General features: G+C 43.7%; 1 protein-coding gene across 9 annotated transcripts in view; it reads right to left on the reverse strand.

Moving 5' to 3' along the window:
* agap1 (ArfGAP with GTPase domain, ankyrin repeat and PH domain 1) overlaps positions 1-20,017 on the reverse strand; it is a 187,092-nt gene that overhangs the window by 131,892 nt on the left and 35,183 nt on the right. For 6 of the 9 annotated variants that reach the window (XM_024798595.2, XM_004565581.6, XM_004565583.6 and 3 more), the window contains exon 1: positions 5,330-7,132. The exons of the other annotated variants lie outside the window; for them this stretch is intronic. In XM_024798595.2, coding sequence (XP_024654363.1) covers positions 5,330-6,470 — 1,141 coding nt within the window. In that variant the 5' untranslated portion in view covers positions 6,471-7,132. Of the gene's footprint in view, positions 1-5,329; positions 7,133-20,017 lie in introns of those variants that run through there. 9 annotated transcript variants of the gene reach the window in all.

A 20,017-nucleotide genomic window follows, 5' to 3' on the forward strand; every position in this document is an offset into this window, starting at 1 on the left:
AACTTTGGCTCGCTCTGCTGCTGATGCTGCGTATCAGAGGGGTGATTCAGAGCATAACAGCGAGCGTCCTCGGATGGATTTGAGCCTTATGTAAGAGCTGTAAGCTGCAGGGAGGGGAGGGGTGGGACTCCAACCGGCACGCCAACGTCACTGGGCCAGTCGTGGACTACAGGACACAAACAAGCTAAGCTCAGTCAGCCAGTAACTGATATGAAGAAGCCTGAGGAGTGTGCAGTCTAACACAAAATGATCATCTATTAAAATACAAGAGAGCCAAAATATTAGGAACACACCAAGCACCACGACCTTTGGATTTTGGTCCATTTGAAAACCATTACTGATCTTTTATTAACCACTTAGACTCTAGACGTTTATTATATTGACCATTAAAGTGACGAAGGCCACATTAAATTTAGTAAGAAATAAATCGAGATTTTATAAAGACTGCAGTGTGACCGGGCCCAGGACCATTTGAGGCTTTATATGCTTAAGTTAGGGATGCAAAGCTCCAACTTTTTCCATCTCTAACACCTCAGCTTTTGGTATCTGCTGATCCCATGCCGATAATAAGTTAATAGGTCATATTGCTCAGTGAGGAAAAGACCAGGCTGATATTGATCCAGGCAAACGTGGTGAACATCAGCAGGACCTTCAGGTCACGTCTGGTTTAAACTAACACAATCAATGACAAATCAGCTGTCAGCTCTGTGATCAATGGTTTTCATTGCACACAGGTGGACCGTGCTGCTTCACGGCTCTGTTCACAGAGGCCACAAAGCCTCGCCACATGGGCCAACTTGGCTCTGAAGAGGAAGTGAGGAGGAGGACAAGCAGGACCCCTGAACAACCTCCAGCACTGAGGCGACACAGCAGCCAGCTAATACGCTGCCAGCGAGGAGGGAGCGGCAGAAGGCCAAGGCGTCGCTGCTCTAACACTGAAGGTTAGCAGTGAAAACAGTGTTACAACATCGACGCGTCTCCGAGCTCTTTAATGAGCGAACAGCTCCGTCACATGCTTATGCAGTTATTTAAAAACACTGCAGAGAAAAGAGGGAAGAGCTTGTCTCTGCAGCTGTGAAACACAGAGAGTCCTGTCTGTTAAATGCAGTTTTCCTCACAGACTCTGGTGCGAGTGCTGTTAAAAATAAAGAAGGCTGATGGTTTCCAGGCCGCGGCCTGAAGTCACACTCGGGTCCGGTTATTTTAACACACCACACTCCGCCGGCCTGACCCGCCTGCAGTAATGATACAGCCAGAGTCCCCGCCGGAGACCCAGAACCAGGACAGCATCTGGCCCACTTCTGCTTCCTCGGCTCTGCAGAACAAACTCAAATTAAACCTGCTCTGTGTAGCTGTATCATGGACTATAATGCTCTTTACTGGACCTAAGTGAGAAGAAACTGAGCCAGCTTTAAAGACTGAATGGCCTGCGAACTGACCTCAGCATGGACAAATGGAGTAAATGGAGCTTTCAGGATCAAATCTAACATCTTCTTTCTGTCTGGAGTTCACTAAACTCATCAAGGAGAGGAACACAAGGAAGGAAGCAAGGAAAGAAAATAAAGCAAGGACACAATAAATAGAAGAAAGGAAAGAGGAGCAGATGAAGGAAATTAGGCAGTGAGAAAGAAACAAGCAGACCAGAGGATGGAGAAAAAAAGGACCTGAAAAAAAGTTGAGGAAAGAAATTAAAAGAAAAAAGGAAAAACTGGGCAAACGAAGAAAGAAAGCTAGGTGGGAAATGGAGTCAAGCAAAGACAAATGGAGGGATAAAGGAATGAAAAACATAAGGCAAAAAGAGAAGGAAATAAGGACCCAATGAAGGGAAGATTGATAAAAAGGAAACAAGAAATAAGAGTTAAGGAAAGGAAGAAAAAAGAAAAAGATTCAAGGAGGAGTTAAGGAAACAAGAAGGAATTAAATTAGGAGCACACAAGACTAGCATGCAAGGACAGAAGGAAACAAGGAAGGATGGAAAGGTGAAGGAATGAAGAAAGAAAAGAAGGATGAAATGAAGGGATGAAGGAGGAGAAAATTTAGCAAGGAGAAAAGGAAACAAGAAAAGAAAACGAGGTAAGGAAAAGTAAGAAAGGAGAAGAAGTGGAGTTACAGAAAGAGAAGAAATGTAGAACAAACGAGGCAAAGTTAGGATAGCGAACAGGTGACACTTTAAGGAAGGAAACAGAAAATGATGTCAAATAAAGAGAAGGAGACGAGCAAGGAAAAAAATAAAAATAAAAGGAGAAATGAGGAGAAGGAAGTAAGGAAGGAGAAGAGTCATCTCTCCATCATCCCTCCATCTCTGCTCCCTGCTGCAGCATTTCCTCTAATAGGATTTTCTCCCTATTATACCCATTGTAGTGAGTGTGTGTGTGTGTGTGTGTGTGTGTGTGTGTGTGTGTGTGTGTGTGTGTGTGTGTGTGTGTGTGTGTGTGTGTGTGTGTGTGTGTGAGGTTTATGTATGGAGGCAAAGCAGAGAGGAGGATCAAAGCTATAACTGAGAAACAGCTCGACTCATCTGGAGGAGCTTCAGCTGCTGAAGAATCACGAGTGTGTGTGTGTGTGTGTGTGTGTGTGTGTGTGTGTGTGTGTGTGTGTGTGTGTGTGTGTGTGTGTGTGTGTGTGTGTGTGTTGGGAAGATAAAGAAAAAAGCAGATAAATTGATGCAAACGTAGACGCAGTAATTGGCATCCAAGACTGAGTGTGTGCATTTTTACAGCCCATATTACTTCTGCATGGCTGCGGATGTAGGTCAAACACACACACGCACACACACACACACACACACATTCCCCTACATTTACTCCCAACAGACACACACACCAGTCGAGTCCATTAAGACAGCGAGGTCAGGGGCCGTCTTTATCAGACAACAATCCCTGGCCTCGGACAGAAAAAAAAAAAAAGTTCCCCTCTGTACACTGATGAGTAGGTGCTCTGAAATCACCCAATCAGGACGCAGGAGCAGGATGAGGTAAGCGCATACAGGTGTTGAGTCAAATGACAAGAAAAAACTGATCGACTAGAGAGATTAGAGTGGCACATCAGAGCAAGACGAGGAGGCTGTCGCTCACAGCGTCCAAACACATTATTTCCTAACTATTAAACACTAATTACAGTTATTATTCTTATTAAAATGATTACTACGGAGAACATGGAATCTTAAAAAAAGGTAACATGAGCTTGTGAAGTCGACATTTCACCACATTTCATACCTCAAACAGACCGAAACATGGACTAAAAGAGCGCAGAGCCCAACAACATTTTCTAAATCATTTACAGCACTTCTGGTTATTATGATTAGTGTGGAGCTAATGAAGCCACACACCCAACGAGAAGCATGTATGTCGATGCTAGAAGCTCATTTAGACCTAAGAGTCTAGCCAAATTACACACACACACACACACACACACACACACACACACACACACACACACACACACACACACACACACAGAAAAATATTTAGTATACACATCCAGAAATGCATATACTATTATATATTGTACATATATTTATTAGTTTCAGATTTAGCCATTCTTGTATTTTGCTTGTTTACATTATTGTATTTTGCACAACTCTGTTGCTTGTGAAGCTCGCACACAAGAATTTCACTCACATGTGCTGTACCAATGTACCTGCACATGTGATGTGACAATAAAAGTGATTTGATTTGATTTGAAATTAAACAACACAGATTATTTTCTTTAAATGCGCCGTTCCTGGTTATTATTATTATTAGTATCATCATCATCCAGCCACTCCCTGAGGCTGCTTCTGCTGGGGGTTTCTTCCTGTTAAAAGGGAGTTTTTTCCTTCCTACAGTTGCCAAAGCACTTACTCACAAGTGGTTATGTGATTGTTGGAGTTTTCTCCGTTATTATTGAATGGTCTTTACCTACAATATAAAGCGCCTTGAGGCAACTGTTGTTGTGATTTGGTGTTATATAAATAAAATTGATTTGTTAATATTACTGTGTAGCACGGCATGCTAAACAACCAATATGAGCACCAAAGCGCGGCGGTGTTTCTGATAGGAACACTGAGCCCTTTTTTTTTTAAACTTCAAAACTGACAGAACGCTGGCCTGAAAGCCGCGTGCAGCATGTTAAACACAAGCCGTAAGAGTGTGTGCGCTCTGCGGTGAGGAGCCGTTGTTAAAATGCGCCGCAGCATTTTAAACGCGATGCTTTGTGCCTTCAAACTAGGAGTTAAAAGCCTGGCTTGCCTTCGTCTTGCGGAGGCGTAAACCTTTGAACGCGCTGCCAGAAGAGAGAATCAAGTCATTCAAAAACCAAAAGAAACAGAAGTTGAACGTTGAACTTCAAAATAAAGGCCTCCCTGCTGAGGTTTTCTTGGTCAGTGTGAACATGAAAGAGAAAAAGTAACAAAGTAAGAAATCAGGCTGACAGATATTTTCTTGATTAATCTGCAAAATGTGAGGGAACAATGAGAAAAGCAGCATTTAATTGTTCTGCTGCCTTTAGTTATTTTAATTTGAAAGGTTTTCCCACACTGCTGAAGGTGTGAACAGCCACACTTCAGCCTCCAGTTTCAGGACTTCTCTCAGGACAAACAGGTCGTCTGCAGAAACAACAGCTTACCTGCCAGACGCCGTCATCTAGCAGCTCGCTGGGTTGGGGGGGTTAACGCCTCAGGAATCTCAAACATGTGAAGCCATGCCCTGCACCACCACAACCATCCACCCACCCCCACCTCCTCTGTGTGATCAGACTCTAAACCTGTTAGTCCACCTCTGAGAGACCTGCAGAACCCAACGCCTGTGGAAAGGTCACAGAGACCCTAAGAACAGGACAAAACAGAGCTCCTTCAGAATAAAAGCCTCTAAACAAACCTTGCATCAGCCGAGACAGCTACAAATGATTTCTGCTTTATGTGTTTGTTTCTGTGTTTAGTCTTTGTGGTCCTGCACGGACTCATTTATGGAGCCTTTAAGGTTCCTCTGCAGAGGACAGAGGCTGATGGAGAAAACATCCATCTGTGAGAACAACAACTAATGCACTTCCTCTCATCTGTCATGTTTTCCACTCGTCCCCTCTCCATGGAAAGAGGATGCTGCAGATAAAAGTCAAACTGCTCCCTGTTCCTACTTCCTGTCTGACATTTTTAACCCTTCATTGGCTTCTGTCTCACCATGCTTTGGATGGAGGTGATGGCGCTCTGCCTCGTGTTGAATTTGCTGAGCTCCGAGTAATGAAAGACAAACAGCAGCAGAGTCTCAACCAAACACCACCCTGCTGTTTAAAACAAACACACACTTCACACTCAAACATCCACACACTCAAACCCTTGTGGTCACGTGTTTACCGTCAGCGCTGCCTCCGTTCATGCTCTCCGTGCTGGACTGCGACAGCGCCGTCCTACGGCTGCGGCGCAGCGACCTGTTGGTGCTAGGGCTCCCCACCGGCGTGGACGTGGAAGCACCGTCCCTCCTGGAGAAGATCCCGCTGAAGAAGCGAACCAGGCGCCGCTCGCTGGAGCGTCCCCCACCTCCCCGCAGCAGGAAGCCTCCACCTGCTGCCCCGGCAGCGTCCTTCTCTTCCGCCAGCCGGAGCAGGTCGCTGTTGTCCAGTGTGCGGTTCTTGCTGCCTTGCGCCCTCTCCCAGCGGCTCAGCTCGGACATGGAGTCTGTCTTGTTGAGGACGGCGCCGACCTCCAGTGTCCTGCTCTTCTCTCTGGTGGGGTCGAGGAGGCGGGCTGTGGGGAGCGGCGCAGCCGGCTCGTCATTCTTTGCGGCGTCCTGGCCAATGCAGCCGGAGCTGCTGTGGTGTTTGTCTTTGGAGAGCGCCCGCAGGCGCAGCAGCTCACCACCGCTCCAGTGCCTGAAGCTGAAGCTGCGGCGCAGCAGACCGGGTGGGCGCTTCAGAGGAGGTGGAGTCTCCGGGGGGCCTTCTGTGGACGGCGCCCCGTTACTTTTAGAGTGGGCCAGCTTCCCGACGCTGCTCACGGGCTCCGAGCTCTGCTCCTCCACGCTCTTCGCCTTCAGGAGCTTCTTCTTCTTCTCGCCAACACCACCGTTCTCCACCAGCGCCTGTGGTGCTTCCTCCACCTCCCGCTCGCCGCCATCCTCCTGCCCGGGCTCCGCCAGCGGACTGGTGGCCTTGGCGCCCCGCTGCAGCAGCTGCTTCCGGCAGATCTTCAGCCTGCCGAGCTCCAGCTGGCCCGTGCTGAACGTCCTAAAGTTCCGCATGTAGCCGTGGGAAGAGGAGAAATCCTCCGACTCGTCCTCCACCTCCTTCAGCTGCTCCAGCAGACCTCCCCGCTGCACCTCTGCCGACCCCTCACGCCTGAAGGCGCCCACCTTTGGGTTCTCTGCCCGCCGGGGCACCGAGTCCTCATCCTCTAAGCTCTCCCTCTTCACCAGCGTGAGTGAGATCCGGTACACAGTCTTTCTCTGAGGAGCTCCTCTCTCCATCCTCTCAGAGCTGCTACTGTCCAGCAGGTACATCGCCTCCTTCAAAGCTCATGTGAGAAACTGTGAACTGCTCCTTTAATTTAAAATATTCGGATTCAAAGAGAAACTGTGAACTGCTCCTTTAGTTTTATCCTCTGAGCACTAACCTCTGCAGGCTGCTGATGGGTCTGCGGGTAAATCCAGTAAACTAACATGCATTAACTCCATAAACCAGCTCCAAACCCAGGCTTTCCTCTTCATCCAGATGTGTAAACAGCGGTTTGGAACGCAGGAGACACTCGGGGTTCATCCCAGCGGGATTCACGACACACAGGCGCGTCCTCCGCGGCTCCCACGGGGCTCGCAGCTGAGCTCCTCCCGGTGTCTTAGGCGTCCTGCCCGGTCAGAGGAGGTCCTCACTCCGCGCTGAGTCCCGGCTCCAGCTCCGGTGTCTTTACAAACCAAGCCGGGCGGGGAGACGCTGTTCGAGTCCCGGACCGTCTCCCATTGTGTGCGCACATCCCCCGCAGCGCCGCGCAGCAGCCAGCCGGGCCTCTCGCTCCTCAAACCCGCTTCACTTGTGCTCCAAATGCCGCTGAATTTCCAGCTGAAGATCCGGACCTCCGCTCACACTTTAACCCGCCGACAGTAAACACCGGACCGGACAGCCACCGCACCGTCCTCCGCTGCACTCTGAGCGATCTCCGCTCCACACACACTGAACACCGGCCAGCGGCAGCAGCAAAGGATGATGGGGAAACACGGTGCGGAGACCTCACAGGAGCCGGAGTGTTAAACCACGTGTTTATTATTTACTCTTACAGCAGAGCCTGGGCTATTTTAGAAGCTCTGTTAGCGGCACCAACACTGAGAAGGACACTTTTCTCCTCACTATGGCTAAAATATATGGAGGCCTGAAGCTGCCAAAATAAAAACAAACCAAAAAATTGAATTAAATTAAATTCCAATTTAAAGAAAAACTAAGTGCAAACAGTTTATTTATTCACTCATTCAAACACATTTAAGGAGGACTGAAAATCCCAAATTAGAAAGAAAGAATGAAGTAATAAAATATATATATGCAACAGCTTATTCATAAAAAATATACTAATTGACATTTTAGGTGTTAATTCACTTATTCACTATTTTACTTTTGTGTTTATTTTATTGGTTTGTCCATTGAAGCTTGTTTATCTCTATTTTTGTAATACAATTCTTTTGTCCTGCAATATGAAAAACAAACAGGATGGCATTAAGATTTTCTTATGGAGGACCAAAAGTACTAAAATAAAAAAAAATAAATGTGTTAATGAATATATAAATAACAAATATAAATGCAACAACAACAAAAAATTAAAAAACATTCATGGCTATTAATTAATTTATCAAATTTCACATAAATGAATGCTTCCGATTTGGTTTGCTCCTGTATGCGTTTCATTTTAAATAATACCTGCATTTATTTACCTTCCTGTTTAAATTTAGATTTTCTTCCCTTTTTTCTTTTATTTACATAACCTTTTGAAGTACAGCCCCCTTTTTGCAACAATGAATAATGAATTAGAATACGCACACGCACACATATACATACATATACATATACACATATACATACATATACATATACACATATATACTTGCAATTATTTTGTTTTTTAATTATCTATTATCTATTATTTATTATTATTTTGATAATTTTTTTCCCTTTTCTGGCAGTTTCAGTCTTCCAACTTTGGACACTGAAGCATGGATTTTATATTCTGGAGCAGGTTTCTCCCTTCAGCAGGCTGGAAACTTTCCTAAAATAAATGCTGAGGACCTGATGACCCTAAGCTGTGGCTTTACTTCCTGCTCTGATCTACATGTAAGTCAGCTGGGCAGTAGCGGGGTCACGCGAGAGCAAACTCCAGCTCTGGTTTTACCGTCTGCACCGCCTCCTCTAAAGCAGGGGTGGAGCCTCCTCTTTCTCCTCTCTGTCTGTCAAGCTCTTTGAAGCCTCCCGGGCAGCCATGGAGGCAAAAGCTGCACCCACAGGGGCACAAAATCAAATTTGAGGTGGAAGAAGCAGCAGAAAGAGGAGCTGAGGAGCTTCTGATGGTGGAATACACACAAACATTTAAGTGATGTTTAACTGAACCTGAGTGTGCACTGATTTAATCCCAAACAGTAAGCAAGAAACATAAAAATAAAGACGCAGAAACTGAAAAGTCTGAAAGAGGTCTCCATCTCCAGAGGAACCACTAGATTCCAACATAGATCTGAGTTTCTCCCTCCTGTTTTACAGTCCCTGAAACACCGGGCTCATGCTGATGATCGCAGTAATAACACACTAAGGAGTTCCGCCTTAGTGAAGTTGAGGAAGTGATTCTGCCTTTAGGCTGGATATCTCCCAACCTATGAAGTTATGAGGACACGAAAAAGATGGAAAAGTGGCTTCCTTAGATCTGCACACTGGAACAATATGAAGCTGCGGGCTTCTGGGCTGTTAAAGAGCAGATTGAAAGAATAAATCCACCTTAAAAACATTGTTTAGCTTCAGGTACCTCACAGCAAAGATTACACATATGCTGTGTTTAGGGGGGTCCTCTTGTGTTTAGACCCAGTGTCACTATGAGCATGTGCAGCTTCATCACCGCTCCAACTTTGAAATATTTAAGGTGGAAGTGAGAAGTGGGTCTGCGGTTGCTGTTTGTCACGTGACCTGCGCCTCTTTGATCAGTTTCTAAATTAAAGCGAAATCCTGAGTGGAAACTTGTTCTCTCAGCGCTTTCTTTCATCACGACTTCTCATCTCTGAAGTGCCTCCCTTCATCTCTGAGGAGGAGGAGTGCGGGGGAGGATTAACTCACCCTCCTCTTCCTCACCGTCAGGCCTCGGCCTCTGACGCCGGGTGGATGATTAGTGGGATTAATCGAGATTAGACGAGCAGCTGAGGGCAACTTTCTCCTTCCACTTTTCGATTGGGAAGCACATAAAGGTAGTTAATGTGCTTCCCCCCCCCCCCCCCCCAACGAGACACCGAACATCAAACGCACCTCCACCTGACGACAGAAGTACGGAGAGGGTCGCTGCCGCTCAAGCACAGGTGGAAACAGCTGGACGGAGATGGGTAAAGGCTGCCGTTGTCACACGAAGCTGGAAACATTGTGCATCAAGGTGAGGAGGGGGATGGTGGAAGCAAACTCCACGCCGAGATGGCAAATTACACGCCAACGCACGCTGCCCCTCCGTGACATCAAACACACCTCGCAGCCTTTCATCCCGCAGCAGCCTCGGACTCAGACGTGAGATAACTCGAGTGATGTCACAGCCACCAATGCAGCTCCTGACTCCGGCGGCGGAGTCTGTCACGGCAGGTGGAGACATGAAAACCGTCCTCTGCATGTTTGTCAGCGAGTCCTCGTGTTTCTGAAGGTTTGGTTCTCAAACCGGAAAAAAAAACAGCGACTTGTCCTGAGGGACAGTCTGTGTCCTGGAGTCTGTGTACAGCTCAGCTCAACACCTGCAATCAATTTATTCGTCCAATCGGGCAACCATGAGGTCAGACCTTGGTCTGGACATGAGAGCTTCAGTTCATGGAAACAAAACGTCACGTTTTTTGGGTCCATGAGCACAAATGTGTAAGTAGTGTATTTCAACAGTAAGTATATTAGTGTAGTAATCTGTTGTGGTGAAGATGGAGCTGAATCTGTCGACTTATTGGTCGATCTACAGTCCTTCCCTCGCCCATCAGGTCGAGGATACAAGCAGCAGAATTGAGCTTCTCCATTTAGACTGATGCTCCACAACCTTAATCCACATATTCAGATATTTTGTGCGCAGAATAGAACGTCTTTGGAGGGGTCCTCATGGCAACCAATCTTTAAAAGACATGGCAACCGATGCATTTTAACCCAAACCTAACTCACCGGTTTTTCTTCCATAATATATAATTTTCTAACCCTAGAACACTAACGTGAGTTTCTAAGACTTTAATGAGGAAGAAAATCAAGTCCAGAAACTAATGCAGCTTTCAAATTAATAGGTTTTAAAGGCTTTAGGTTGCTGGCTCACTAACTGGTACAAACACAGTGAGGCGCTCTCCCTGTGAGGGCGCCCTCCCTCTTAAAAGGTAAAATCTGCAGCAGAAAGCAAACAAAGACTGAAATTATTGGGGGGGGGAGTGTCTTTTTCTACCCTCTGCAGGTAAAAGAGTGCTCAAGGGCACTTAGATGGTGGGTGCTTTTGGTCAGGAAAATGACAAGGTCTCGTCAAAGTCAGCGCTGTGTTAATTCCAATCGATCAGCTCGATCAGAAACAGATCAGAGCTGTCTGCGGTAAGAGGCTGCTTTATCTCGACGTCCTCCAAAATGAGCTGTTAGCTTTTTGTGTGTGTGTGAGGATTTGTTTTCTCTTTCCTCTCGTTAATCATCTCGTGACCTCCCAGATTTATCTGGTGACCCCGTGTGGGGTCCTGACCTCTGACAGATACCAGTGAGAGGGATTTATAGCCGGCGCACTTTGAGGAAGGTTATTTCTCATTTTCCTGTGAGTTTAAGCTTCCTGGTGCAGGCTTTTTGCAGTAAAGTTGGAATCTAAGTGTCCGCAGAGGTCTGCAGAGCTTTAACCTGTCCTTTAAGCTTTAATCTGGCTCTCTGGGGACCCCGCCGCCGCCACTGCCCTTATCGGGCCCTGCAGCACCCAACCCCGGCAAGAGCGTGGACAAACACCGCCACATCAGAGAGGGTCACTGCGGCGAGGTTTATAGAAGGAGACACAAAGCAGCTGGATATTTGAAATGGTGATCTGCGAGCACAGCGGGATTAACCGGGGGTCAACTGCAGCCGGCAGGTGGAGACTGAAAACCGATGGAGGAAAAGATGGAGACATGGCTGTTAAATGGGATTACCAAGAAGTGTCTGGAAACAGCTCTGCTGCTGCATTTAAGGCAAAGGAAAAGCCTTAAAATAACATTTGAAGCCTTGAATGAATAGAAATCACCTCTTCAGAAACACGTTACTGCTCCTAAGACACTATACACGCGTCTTTTTCCTCGGTTTTCAACAGATCTTAAATTCACATCTTCCTTATGGTTTGGGAGCAACATTGGGGAAACAAGCCTCTTTCTTCTTTTTCTTTTTCTTTTTCTTTTTTTGTCTCTTTCTTCAAGGCAAATTTCACTTTATCTTCTTTATTTTAGTGGCTTAGAAACAGGATGACAGCTATAGGTTATATTTAATATAGACTCAACACATGTTTAGTTTTCTCTGAGGCCTTTGGAGATACAGTGAGTGCCGATGTAACCCGTCCAACCTCGCTCTCTAAAAAGGGATTTTGAGCAACTGCCCTCATGATTATTGGGATTATTGGGAAAATACTCCTCACTGATATCCTGCAACTATTTACAGTTTAATAAAGGCCAAAGCTAAACCCTGCCGGAGTCCTTTCAAGATATATTAGTTTTAGATTTACTTACATTTAGATGTTTCAATTCTAAATGCAAGCAGACGCCCTTTAACAGAGACGATTAAGCAACACTGAAAAGGTTTGAATTAATCTTTCTGTGGATCATATTTCCAGCTCTTGATCCTGAAATGACATAAACACCCACACATGCAAAATCAGGCCATTTATTTTATGGGTTTTACATAAACACACTAGAGTCTAGTGTGAAGAAGTCTTAATAATATACTTTATAACTAATAGCAGTCATTTGAATCTACTATGAATAGACTCTGATCTGTTTACAGGCCAGTCACTTCAGTCACTTTGGGTCTCAGCGAGCATTACACGAGTACAGATGCATAAATCTATATAAAGTTATAAAACAAGGCTCATTTTAAAGCACTGATACTGATCAATACATCAGGAACAGGCGAGCTCAGAGGTAAACTAAGAGAGAGAGAGGTGGTGTGTATCTGCTGACTGACCATCCCAGCATCCATCTGCTGTGTCGGCACGCTCTGGCTGCCTCACATGAAATATGTATGCAGCTCTGCAGACACTGCCAAAGCGTGTCTGACACGCCGCACCACCACGAGGGAGAAACACACACCTCTGTATCTGGAGTCGAGTCTGCCGTTTCTGGGATTAACTGCTCGGCCCTTAAAACGTGTTAAAATGACCAAAACAGCCGGAGACGTTTACTCGATACGCAACGCTAGACAGATCTCATCAAACTGCAAATATATGTTGAACTGTGGTGGAGGATTTCAGCTTGACGAATTATTTTAAACTGTCAGAGAAGAGCCGATGAAGCAGAGGCGGCGTATAAAAACGGTTTACCGTGAATAAAAATCAATAACATAGCTGTTTAAATTAAACCTGCATTCAATCAGTTTTAATATTTCCATCATTCTATTTTTGTCTCCAAGGAAACATCTCGCATTCATAAAAGGCTGATGAACATCTTTGAACACTCACAACTAATATTCAGAGCTGCTCGGCCCGCCCCCAAAGTTCCTGTACGTAGAATTTAATTTACACCGGGGTGCCTTCAGCCCCCCAAAACCTACAGAGTGAAAATGTAAACAAAAATGGGCACAGTGTCAAAAGTTTTCAACAATAACTCTTGAGTATTCTTTATAACAATAATAATAATAATAACTAGGAGTTTGTAGGTACACATAGGTTCCAGTCGGATAGAAACCTGTTAAAGTTACAGTCTGTAGACGATCGTTTGCAGTTCTGTTTTCTTACTCTTCCTGTTGCTGTGGGACAAAACATCCCCAAAAACATTAAATTTAGACTGTACACCATAGCTTTTCCCATCTCAGTAGAAGACTGTAAGCCTGCTGTTTACCTCAGCTGTCAATACTGGGTGAAGAGCCTCCACCTGTATTTAGTCTGAAAGACGGAGTACAACTTTGTAACAGAAGTCTGACGCAGGTCAATTAGTCAGAGAAGATCATCTGACTAATGACAGCCATTAGTCAAATCACCATTAGTCACGTTAGTGAGGACATCCTGAACTTTTCTGTCAGTAAGGCAGCTGTTGTTACCACTGAGTACAGTACAGTACATTTATGAGTACAGTATCCTTTTTTCTTCCTGTTAAATAACCTTAAAATATATTTGACTATACCTTTAACGCAAACAATCAGGTCTGCAATGATGGGGAAAATCACTGGTGTATTTGTATTTGTGTGAAAAAGCCAGTAAAAGAACATTAGTTTTACACTTCCTGACAACAGGTTAAAGACGAGCTCCTGTGACAATCATGTTTAGCAAACACCCAGCGGGGAGCACTCTAATCAAACATGACACACACACACACACACACGCTCATCTTCCTCATCCTGCAGGAGTTCAGGGTTTTTCTTCTGCATCAAAGACTTAGGGAGCAGTGGGAGGTACAACACCCTCCCTTCCACCTACTGCCTCACGTTCTCCCTCAACCCCTGGAGACGGGGGAAAATGGGTCAGTTAGCAGAGGGGGGCGGAGGAGGAGGGAGAGAAAGGGGGGAGCAGGCAGGGAGTGTCCCCCTCTGGTAGGAGGAAGGAAGAGGAAAAGGAGGTGCTGCACATCTGCACACTCATAAACATGCTTCACTTAAAGAAGCCAACTCAGCTTCAACAGCTAAAATCTAATGACTCAACAGCACAGAGGTCAAAGGTCAAACAGCAAATAAAGGAGACATTGTCCTGTTTTAGGCTACAGAGGCGACCAACAACTAAACGCAGCGTTACTTCTCTTACCTGTGATTGGAGGAGGTGGACAGGTGAGCCAACATCAGGAGGACATGAGGAGAGAGAAGAGAAACAGTCACAACATGCTTCAGTAAAAAGGGATAAACTGCATTAGTCACACAAATTACAATGATGTTTTGCACATGTGGAGACATCTGGAGAAATAAATCAGGTCAGCGTGTTGTGTTGCAGATTTCAGTTTTTTTTCATTAAGTTTGAATGTTAATAATAACAATATGTTTGAATAATAAGAACAACTGTGGAGGTACATACACAAGTTCACACAAATAACACACGAGAATTTTTTTTTTAAAAATTACACTATTCATACCTACCAGACTTCATTCACAAAAACTGATTTTTCCTCACAGAAAACAGGAGCTGCTGTGTGATTTTTGTTTTTGACCCCTTTATTCAGATCCAAACTAACTCTTTATAACCCCAAGTTCATACAATTTAACCAACTAAACAATCAAGGCAAAAGTAGGCAAACAAATTCTGTTGTGAGGCAAAATTCCTGTTTTTGTGAATGGAGTCTGGTGGAGAGGAGCGGCTTCACTTTCTTGTCAGAAAGAGCAAAGAAATTGGTGAAACTGATCAAAACAGAACATCCACTTAAGCCATGTTGATTTTTTTTATTGATGCCAGACCTGTGCTCCTTGGAGGCTTACTCTAGTGCCACCTACTGCACATAACACACAGACAGTGGCTCAGATTCTGATACAACCTCACTACAAAGAAACGGGGGCGTCCCCAGCTGTCAGGAAACAGTTTTGACTCTGAAACAAAATGATTCTGAACACTAAATGCTTTTAAATATGATGTATGACATTATCAGGCACTCGTGTGTAGACCCTGCCCTCTCGGCTTTAATGATGTGTGGGGATTTCCTTTCTTTGGTTCCCACATCATTAGGAAACCAAACACACATAAACTCCCATCGCACAGGTGACCTTGAACAGATTTATGCAAATCAAAAATGGAGATGAGTGAATGTGGAGATAAGGAGAGGGAAGAGAAACCTGCCCCACCCCACGCTCCAGACGCCCAGTCTGTTGCCATGGAGATGCAAATGGAGGGGCAATGAGAGGGGATGGGAGGGGGCCGGGCGATGCACGGCTGGCTTGGCACCTGAAGGGTGTGTGTGTGTGTGTGTGTGTTTGCTCACTGAGCATGTGCAGACACATAGGGCAGCTTCTCTCCAACAGACATGAGGATCATGTGGTTACCAACCTCAAACCATTAAAAAGCTACGGTGGTCTTTGACATCGAATCATATACACGAGCATTCATCCCTGTGCTTTTACTCATAAACGCTTTCTCATTAAAAAGACAAAAACTGCAGTTCCTCTAATGTCCACTAGAGGCTGGCTCCAATGGTGAGTGTGTCCATCAAACTTTCAAATTTTCCCCTTCATAACAACTATATAGTGAGTGAAGCTTTTTATAACTGTATTAAGGTTAACAGTTTCTATTATTAAGGGCATGGCCTCCTTGACTTACAGAAATAGACCTGGACCACGTTTGAACCGATTTGTGGGATTTGGTAATAAGCTGAATCATGTCATCAGCGTAACGTCAAAGTGTATGTTTGGTCTGTCCCTTCTGGAGCACTTTTGAATCCAGTTGTCTGACAAGTAATTTGGCTTATTGTGCGGTTAATTATACTAACAGACAGTCCAATAAGTCTGTGCTCCGGATGCAGCATCCTAAATAGACTAGTTTAAGTTACGTGACAATTCAGTCCTACACATATATGATCACTTGTGGTTCCACAAAGGAGAAATGGTGGTGGCTATAAAGCTACAGAAGGTTCAAAACTGGACTTAACAATATGTTTGGTGAAGTCCATGTTAAGCTCCAACTTTGGTGGGATACAAAGACGACAATAAGGAACATTATAATAACAGAAAGTAGTGCTGTAAAATGAATTAATCTGAATTTACAAAATGGGGTGAAATTGACTACTTAATCACTTTTAAGTTAAAAGATCACCTTTTTTTGTTTTGACAAGAGGCTATAGAACAACGACAGACCAATACTTTGGTTTAATAGTATTTTAAAGCTTAAAAAATAAGTCAAAATTTAAAAAAAGAAGAAAAACTGGCTTAATTATGGTTTGTTTTTGAGGGATTTTCCAACTTCTTATAAACAAAAGAGCAAAATGAACATTAAAGAGACGGAAAACGATGAGAAAAATGCATCCGATATGACCAGCAGATGTTTAAGGAAAAACAAAACAATAAACAGCATAAAACTGGCAGCGAAACGGGATGCTGCTGCAGCACAGATGGAGCCCAGCTGATTAAGAATTCGTGAATATCTGAAAACATCTAAAAATCACAACTGAAACACACACCTTCAAGTGTGTGTAAGTGTGAGGGAGTGATCGGGGGCTGCAAACAGCTGATGTCCAATAATCCCACGAGAGGTTTGAGTGCACACAAGCTACTGCACATAATGTGTTTTAATCTGGTTACAATAGCTGCTCGACCAGACACTGGGCTGAAGTTATGCTGCATTACAACGAGGCCGGTGATTGGTTCATGGCCAGGAAGCAAAGAGTAGGAGGAGGAGGAGGCAGACCAGGAAAGGGGGTGAGGAGGAGGAGGAGGAGAAGGGGGCAGCTGGGGGTGAAGTGATAACAGCACTAATCCCAGATAAAGAGAAGAGGAGCAGGTGGAAACTGGCATAAGAAGTGGAAAATATTTTCAGCTATTAAGAAAAGCTGTAACCACTATTTATTGATGATCCGTTGGTCCACAACAATAACTCAAAATGACAAAAAAGAACCAAAGTGATGTCCTCTGAATCATTTTCTTAGATTAAAGACATGAATGACAAATGAATACAAAAACCAATAAAATATAATAAAATATCACCAGATGTCTCTACATGAAATGCTCAGTCCTGCTAATTGACAATCTTGCAATTATTTTGATATTCTTTTTTTTAAGTTAAAATGTGAAAAAGTTCCCAAAGAATAAGATCTGGTGGTTTCTTTCTTTATGTTGAGGTTTGGGATGGGAATGAAGAACTGGTTTGAGTTAAGAGCCTGCAGAAATCCATGTCCGATCCATCAAAAGTGTTTTCTTTTTATCAATGATGACATATTTACATGAACATCAAAACATTTCAGACAGAAAAATATAATTATTTTGGGGGGAAAGCTTAAATATCATAAAAGAAATGCCCTCACTTTTCACGAGGTAAAGGTTTAAATATTTTGACTTGAAAATGTTGAAATGTTAAAAAAGGAAAAATTTAAAGTGGGAAGTCCAATATTTGAAATGTAAGTTAAAGGTTTTGAGACTGAAAGTAACGCTACAATTAGAAAGCTGAACTATTTAAACAGTGAAAAAGGTGTTTCTGTTGATTGTTGCCCCTTTCAAACACTTAACGACATTTAACTCCTGATTGATCTGATAAGTTACATAAGAGAAGAGATCATTTCTTCATCACGCTGCGAGTGTGTGCTGCAGAAATTCAGCAGAGACTCTGGAGACGTGCTCGCGATTCTCTGAGAAAATGTCACACAGGAAGTGTGTGCGTGTGAGTGTGTGCTGTGCATCATGAGGCACATACATAACATGCACACATGCACATACATATGTAATAAATGCCCTAGAGGCATCATTAGAAAGTAGAGAGGGGGATCCATTAATTATTCAGAGCCTGTGAATAGTCCCGTGTGTGTGTGTGTGTGTGTGTGTGTGTGTGTGTGTGTGTGTGTGTGTGTGTGTGTGTGTGTGTGTGTGTGTGTGTGTGTGTGTGTGTTAGTGACAGGGATCACAGGCAGCTAATTGGTTCCCACCAATCACAGAGCACCGTGCATCAGAGAACTGTGATCCCGTCAGATTAACAGCAGCAGCAGAACAGTTGATTAATTCAGCAACTTTTAGGGCAACATTTCTGCCTGGTGACAACATTTTTACATAATTAGACAGTCAGATAGTTTCCCTGCAGACATCAAATACACACAGGGCTCTTCACAGTTAGTATTTTTTACTCTTGTGTGGAAAGAGTTACAAAAATACATACACATGAAATACTAATAAGTACACAGGGATAATTTACAAAAGCCAGTGAACTATGTTGCAAATTTAAAGAATCTAGTCTCTTTAATGGGATCTTCCTCAACCTTTCCACCAAATTTCACAAAATTCTGCTCAGAAGTGTCAAAAGATCACAACACCAAGTATTCATACATGAATTTACCCTATTTTCCCTGAAAAGTTGATGCATGAGCATTATAAGAAAACTACTAGAAAAATATTACAGGATTATTTAATGCACATTTTAACTTATTTTTCTTTAAACTTTAGGATCCCCAAAGCTCGGTGTAGATTCCACTTGGAGTGAAAATGTAAAACCAACTTCATAAAAGCAACGACTGAACAAAGACAACTATTAATTAGGGACTGGTTTGTTTCTCCAGCTGAACATTAAAACCAACAGGTCCTTGACAGCATGTGTTCTGGGTAGGCTAACCCACTGGAACTTTGCATTCAAACATAGACATTTTCAGAGGTCTGGACCATTGTTTAGGACTGCAGTGAACTGATTCCCATTCAATGTTTGAAAAACTGTCTGTACAAAATTTACCATGCTTCATAAGCACTGCACTCACATTTGGTACATCTGGTCTAAGCATCCAGGCCACTGTATTTTCAGATTTGCACTGCAATGTCTGACAAAGTAACAGGGAAAGTCCTACTTCCCTTTTATTTAAAAGCAACAAATGCCCTTTTGCCCATAAGTCTTTGGTACAGGAACCCTGACACAATTAAACATTAATATAAGCAAAAACAATTCATCAAACTTTTGTCTTTACAGGTTTTCAGATATGAAATGTTTACATTTTTATTAGTTTTACACAAAAGAAATTGAGAATTAAAGCATTTTGGATTTGGGACAAAACAAGACATCTGATCAGGTCTTTCTGGATTATTGTTTTTTGTTTATAGAGCCCAACATTAATTGATTAGCCAATCAAAATAACCCTTAGATCTTTATTAAAGTATCCCTGTAGGAAAATATCCCAACTCTGTTAAGTACAGCAAAACTAAAACGTGCTTTCTTTGAGTACAGTGACATATTTTTCAGTAATAAATTACTTTAAATACCAGAAATATAAGATTACTTGAGGACTTGAACCTTTGATTTCTGGGTGTCTGTTAAACTCTCAGTATCTACACACTCTGTGCCCACACACATCGACCCAAACACACACACACACAGAAAATTCCCAGCATTCCTCCCATACCGAACGCACCGCAGCTCACTGCTGCCACCTGCTGTCCAGCTTTCAGCTGACTGATCTTTCATCAGAGTGTTTATCTGCACAGATCTCAGGTCACTCTGCCAAGGTCCATTCAAAAAGTGGTTGATTTATGTAAACAGAGGTTGCTGAGCTGTTTTAATGTCTTTATCATTTTATTGAGCCATAAAGCTCCACTTTCTGCTCCTGTGTCAGATTCTGCTCTAATAAACTCAGCCAGCGTGTCAATAAAACTCTGTCGTGACTCGGCGGTCACTTACTGAAACTTGTTGTGGTGAAACATTGCGGTTGTCACGGCAATTGTAGTTTATTATCATGGTAACAGACACCACTTCCCTGAATGAAGCACAGAGAGGAAGTGAGGAAATCTCGACTTCTTTGATTCTCTGCCGAACTTCATTCACGACATGTGACAAGCTGATTCCTGGTGGTCTTGCCGCTGGACGATGCATGACAGATGATGGTGTGTCAGATGTTTAAGCCCAGCTCTCAGGCTCTTCGGGTCTTACAGTTCACCCATAAAAGAATATGAGGCGGTACCTTAATGAAGTAACATTTGTAGTTCATCAGAGCTGAAAAACCAGGATGAGACATATTTCTTATGTTTTTGCATTACAGCTAATCACCCGTTACCCGTAAATGTTTGTGTCTGT

The sequence above is a fragment of the Maylandia zebra genome, linkage group LG23, assembly GCF_041146795.1.
Source record: "Maylandia zebra isolate NMK-2024a linkage group LG23, Mzebra_GT3a, whole genome shotgun sequence".
Lineage (NCBI taxonomy): Eukaryota > Metazoa > Chordata > Actinopteri > Cichliformes > Cichlidae > Maylandia > Maylandia zebra.